The 6,000-nt window shown below is 40.6% G+C and overlaps 1 protein-coding gene across 3 annotated transcripts in view; it reads left to right on the forward strand.

Annotated features, from left to right (window-relative positions):
- galnt13 (polypeptide N-acetylgalactosaminyltransferase 13) overlaps window positions 1-6,000 on the forward strand; it is a 40,951-nt gene extending 34,951 nt beyond the window's left edge. For 2 of the 3 annotated variants that reach the window (XM_085764712.1, XM_085764713.1), the window contains one exon: window positions 2,755-6,000. Coding sequence is in view for 1 of the 3 variants with exons in the window: in XM_085764714.1 (XP_085620840.1) it covers window positions 2,755-2,895 (141 nt within the window). In the remaining 2 variants the exon portion in view is untranslated. The remainder of the gene's footprint in view (window positions 1-2,754) is intronic. The other variant, XM_085764714.1, reaches the window with a different exon arrangement.

Here is a 6,000-nt window from a genome sequence, read left to right on the forward strand (position 1 = left end):
TGCCACCTGCTCTCTTTGTTCTTGGTCTGTTTGAACAAATGTGGCCTGCAGGGCAGTCTGTAATGTGTACTTCAGGGAAGGTGTGTGTACGTGTGTGCGTGTGTGCATGTATGCACGTGCACTTGTCTGTATCCAGGCAGGGAATGTCAGACCCTTGTGTTTTATAGCTTAAGGTCAAACATGGCCTCAGCGTCTCTGTTTGCTCATTAGTCTGAATATCCTCTGTCAACAGTCAAGGCACAATCTTGGTTTAATGAAGAATTATACCTCAGCTACAGGATAAAGTAATCATGCCGATGCACACGTCTCATTTGCCACATGCTGACTGTGGTTTGTAGTTGTTCTCTTGTGTTTTCTTTCATGTTGGCTCTGTTGTTTAGTTTGACAGTGACTCCCAGATAACAGGGTGAAAACTTTCTCATTTCAGAAACTACATTTACATACATTATTACACCCTTTGTTACAGTAACACCCAATGTAATTCTCCCAGTTCCTCTCACTGTCTTCCCCTGCTGAAGCACTGCTCCTCCTCATCATCCCACTCCAAGTCCTCTACGACTGCATGTCATCATTAGGACGAGAAAAGCAACCAAAGTGAGGGCTGAAATTGCGGAAGCATGTTAACTCGTGTGAGACTGAACATAAACGGTTAATCAAGGCCATTGAGAGCTCTTCTGGAGTTGTTAGTGGGGGGGGGGGAGTATTATCTGTGGAGTCCTTGTGGCAGATAGCCACAGATTTCTGTGCTACATCCTCATGTGGTGCTTGAGTCCAGCTCATCACAACAGGTGTGATTTTTCCAGGCTGGACATTTTAAAAGCACTTGTGCGGTCTTCCGGCTTCTCTGGTTTATGTGTTAGAACGGTGCACAGACAGGACTGACAGGGGGGAGAGAGAGGGGACAGTGTGAGGAGCAAGAGATACATTTGAGCTCATGTTGTGGTGAGGACATGGTTTGTGTCTGCAGAGTAAACTCCAAAAATAACATGATGTTTGATGTGAGAGCTGTTTAAATATAAATATGCTCTTAAACCTTAAAAACTACTCCCATGATGTGACATAGCTGAGCTCCTAACTATTAATTATTGATTATATAACAAAAAGAATGAATGGATGAGTTGATGTGTCAATCAACTGAAAATGAATCAGACTATTCATCATCCCTGAGTCAAAAAGTCCAAACTGATTCTTTCTCTCAGCCGACATTTTGACTTGTTGTGGTCAAAGTCTCGACATAACCAATAATAATGATGATGGCAGAACAGGAACAAGTGTCCCTGTACTCCAAGACAGTGTGACACTGACCCACTGTGCACAATATCAGGTCCCTGCCATCACTCATTTCATCCTTTACACTGGTGTTTTTCCTGCTGTGACATGTCAAAATGTCTCCCAATAAGAAGGCCTACTTATTCGTGAGTCATGGTCACCTCCGCTGAATGAGACAGATCCTTGCACGTGTCATGTTATGATCAACGTAGTCACCATGTGTGGCCTACGATTTGTCTTATAGTGTCTCTGCTCTTTTCTACTCAAAAGTAGTTTCGTCAAATACAACAAAAAACCTTCTCCAGATCCAGTTGCTTTTAGCCATGTATGTGTCCATGTATGTTGATGATGTGCTCATGATGCATGATGTGTTTCTATGGATGCTGATACGAGAAAAAAAAAGAAAAGCAAAAAAGCTATTAATTTATATCATAAGTTGATAAACTGGGACTGTTGTCTTCTTTTAAACTTTAATTTTGTTGCATGAGAATTATGTAATTTGAAAAACAAGAGTATCCCCCCATAGTTTGTGCTAAGTCATCTTCATCCCGGTTCAACTCTGAGTATCTGTGCAGAGGTCTAAGTTCTCAAAGCAAACATTAACCTACTTGGAGATTTGACATAAACAGAATCAAAAAGGTACTTTCCCGTTGTGGGCTTCCATCCCGCCACCTGACTGTACCTCCGTGGCATTTCTACCCCCTGTTCAGCCTGCCAACTCCTGAGAAACTGTTCATTTGTTCTGGCTTCATTAACCACTCGTTCACTTTGTCTCTTGACCATTTCATGCAGGGCAGGTAGCATAAAATGGGTTTGCAGGCCAAAGCATTGAGCTGAAAGTTAGTGAAAGCTACAAAGAGGTGCAGACATGGGTGGTGGTTTTTAGTGGAACTGGCACCTGAACATTAGGTCTTGGCTTCAGTTCCACTGATCAGAGAAAGTAGTAGTTTTTACATTTTTATGCTTCTAATGCTCAAGAGTAAATTCCCAAAGAAATAATTTTAAGTGGCAATGACAACCAATCTCACCACCATCAGGAGCCCCACCTCTCCCAGGCTGCCTCTCTGTATGCTGTGTTATATAAGGGGCAGGACTCTTGTCTCTTGCTCCACTGGAACATCCTGCTCTCATGATGTACCTATTGTTGTTTTTTTGTCTGCCCCAGCTGGAGTTAGTGAGTGTAACAAGCTCAGGCTATTTAATGGGTCAAAGGCTGAAATATGGGAAATCAGTAGCTGAAGTGTGTCTGTGAAGGTTCATCTTAGTCAGCAACCGTGGTGGATCCAGCTTCGTCTAGACGAGAGCTGAGTCAGTCAGTAACACAGGTGGAGGGAAATTCCACAACTGAAAACACTACAGTAAATGAACCTCATAAATATGTTTTGGCTGATTTGGTGAAGAATTATAATTAAAAACTGTATTTCTGCCATTTGTGCTGCATTACATCTGTGTAATTTCCTTTGTCTCTGTCTTTCTGTCTCCCAGCGACTCACCCTGCTGCATGTGAACAGCAACCAGTGTTTGGACATGCCGTCTGAGGAGGACAAGATGGTCCCCACCTTGAGAGACTGCAACGGCAGCCGCTCTCAGCAGTGGCTGCTGCGAAACATGACCCTGAGCGTTTGATCCCTTCACCTCTCCCCCCTCTCCCTCCACCACTCTTGTCCTCATGCTGCCCACTCCTGGCTCACTGCACCCTCACCAGGTGGCTCTTACCTCGCACATCATATGCCCCCCCCGCCCCGACTCCCGTAACAGCCTGGCCAGCCATCACCAAATATCCAGGCTGCAGTGGCTCCATTAATGGAAGCATCTTCTCTGACCGCTCACCACCACGGTGCTTGAGAGAAGCCTCCCCTGCCGTTCAGGAAACATATCGAGCTGAAGCTTTGGGGAACCTTGAGCGACGGGTCAGGTCTGTGCATGGACAACATATCAACGCGCTCACACTGTGTTGGACAGTCGCTACGAATACATCTGCTGCGGCTGCTCAGACTGCTGCTTGGCTGCCGGACAAACAATTAAACAGAAGAGCATCAATTAAGAGAATATTGCAAGGCACGTCTCTGTGATGGTGTGTGCACTGTAAATGACCTTCCTTGTGCAGTGTACATGCAGTGCATCGGTGTCTATTGTAGGTACAATCATAAAACTGTTGTCACGACTGCTGCTCATCCTTTTTCCATATCAGTGTCTGAGTTAGACTGAAGAAATGGGAAAGTGATGTTGTTCATATAGTCTGGCCATTTCTGCATTTGTCAGGCTGATACCAATATTCAATCCAACAACTTTGGTATCATTCTGATTTTTATTTTTATTTTTTTTATTTTTTTTACATTAAAAAAAATCTTGACAACCATATCTTAGATTAATTTTCAAAGATGAACTAAAGTCCAAATTAACCTTAAATTATAATGTTGCTGGAGCTGTTGTGCATGTTCTTTCTCATTTATGTATTAAAAGAGGATTAACTAAAAATCTGCTGTGTGGCCGTTTCCCATGGCAACGGAGGAGTGACTGTGTTGCTAGGAGACACACTGTCAACTTCAGTGGTGTGTTACAGAGTGGAGAACATCATAGCCCCGTATAGTCCCATTTACTGTAGCAATTACTTGCAATTGATTGCAATTTAAGACAATGACACCATTCAACATTTGGAAGGAAACAATGTTGTATTGCTAATGTTTGCACAGATTCCTGACTGATACATTCATGTTAGCCTTTAGTTATTATAATCAGCCTCACACACTCAATCGCCTACCTATCCCATATTTAAAAGAAGGAGGAATAGCTGCATTAGCTGTCTTTGCTTCTAGGGTCCAGTCATGGTGACAGAAAATGACTACAGTACAGTGTCAAAACTCACAAACCACCACTCAGACTAAACTATGGAATAATGTCATGTGTGCTCACATCACAGTGAGGAAGATTAATGGGTACAAATGTGGGTCCTCCTGCTGGTTGACTCACACAGATACAGCACCAATAACATTTTGCCCGGATGACAAATTGTAGTGATGATCACACAAAATAAAACTTAAATTTCTTCTTCTTTCTGGTGATTTAAATACATAGGTAAAAAGCCACAGTAAACATCAGTGATGGATGATTTATTAAGATTTCTTAAAAAAACTGAATTATTATTTCAGTAACATAACAAAACAATATTACTGTATATGAATGTAGATTTACTAAGGATAAGATCCTTTAAATTTGCTGCTTACAGAATTGTCCACACTACTGTGGAAAACTACTTAATGAAGAAATGATTTCTAAATCACAGCAAATGTATGTTGGCATTTCTGTACTGCACCCTGATATTGACTGGATTACTGGTAAAGCTCAAGTTATTAAGGAGGATTTCTTAAAATAAATAATGAATAATAATGAAGGTTTCTAACCATCGTCTATAGAAAATGAAGACAAGACAGGAGTGCAGCTATAAAATCATCTTCTAGAACAACTACAGTAGCTACTTGAGTAGCTCCATAATGTTCCATAATGGTGAAGCGCAAATTACAGTAGCCTATGGTACAAATCTCTGGATGGACAGATTACTGTAGGCCTACTGTATGTTTATTTATAACCAGCTGTTTGAAGAAATAAGTGGCTGGGGGAAAGGAAGTAGCAAGTAATAATAAAGACTCCGTTCTGAGTAGATCAAGTGATTAATTTTTGAATGAATGTAGGAGTTTTCCCTAAATGACAACGTCTGTATTACTGAAGTACTCTAACTGCGCTGTCACCACAGCTGTCTGAGAGCATCATTAATAAAAACACACATCACCATTATCAGTTTCTGCAAGCTTTCCATCTCTTGTACTAAGACGATGCCCTCTTCTTTTTAATATCTTGAGAAATCATGATGTCTTGGAGCCGAATAGTTCCGTGTGCCTTTAGAAAGTTGTTTTTTTATTTGGTTTATTGGTTTTTAGGTTATTGAATTATTTTGTTATTGAAAGAAGAAGAACGTTAAGTCTGTTTTCATTTGAGGAAAGGTATACAGCATATTGGTGTTAATAATTGTCATCCGTCATGAGCTAATCACATTCATGTTAATGCTTGATCAAACATTTAGTTATCCATTAATAGTTAAGCAGGTCAAAGTTCAGTATGATAATATTCACCCATCACCCAAACAAATGTGACAGGTATTTTCACTACATTGTTGTCTGGGATCAGGCAGCAGACGGTCTTGTACATACTGTAATGATGTTAACATGTTTCTATCACCATTGTTGTTGTATATACAGAACCAATTATTTTTCTAAGATGCTGTAAAACTTGAACTCTCCTCAGAGAAAAAGGACATTGAATGGTAAAAAGATCATGAGGTATTGCAGTGTGTTATTTAGAATCAAGGTAATAAAAACCAGTGCTTACCTTGGGTTTTGAAATTGCGGTGTGTTTTGGAAATCATCATTGGCCCCATGAAACCAATTCTCACACTACCTAAAGGACCTTAGGCGAGCATACACAAGGGAGCAACTAATGGTGAAATACTATCAATGCTGCTTGAATACTGAATCCTTGCCAAGTGCCTGCTTGGCATTCAGACTAAAATTCAATCACCTCTTTCGTATTACGCACACACGTTTATTGTTTTTCATTATCTTAAAGTGCATGGTGTTAAAATAGGAATGTAATGTTTCAATGTATTAGTTGCAATATGATAGTGTTACCTGTTTGTACATTTTGCCTTCTTTTGTAGAAAAAATAAATTAATAAAAA

This window comes from Trachurus japonicus, chromosome 21, assembly GCF_045865225.1.
Source record: "Trachurus japonicus isolate A0001 chromosome 21, Traja_1.0".
Taxonomy (NCBI): Eukaryota; Metazoa; Chordata; class Actinopteri; order Carangiformes; family Carangidae; genus Trachurus; species Trachurus japonicus.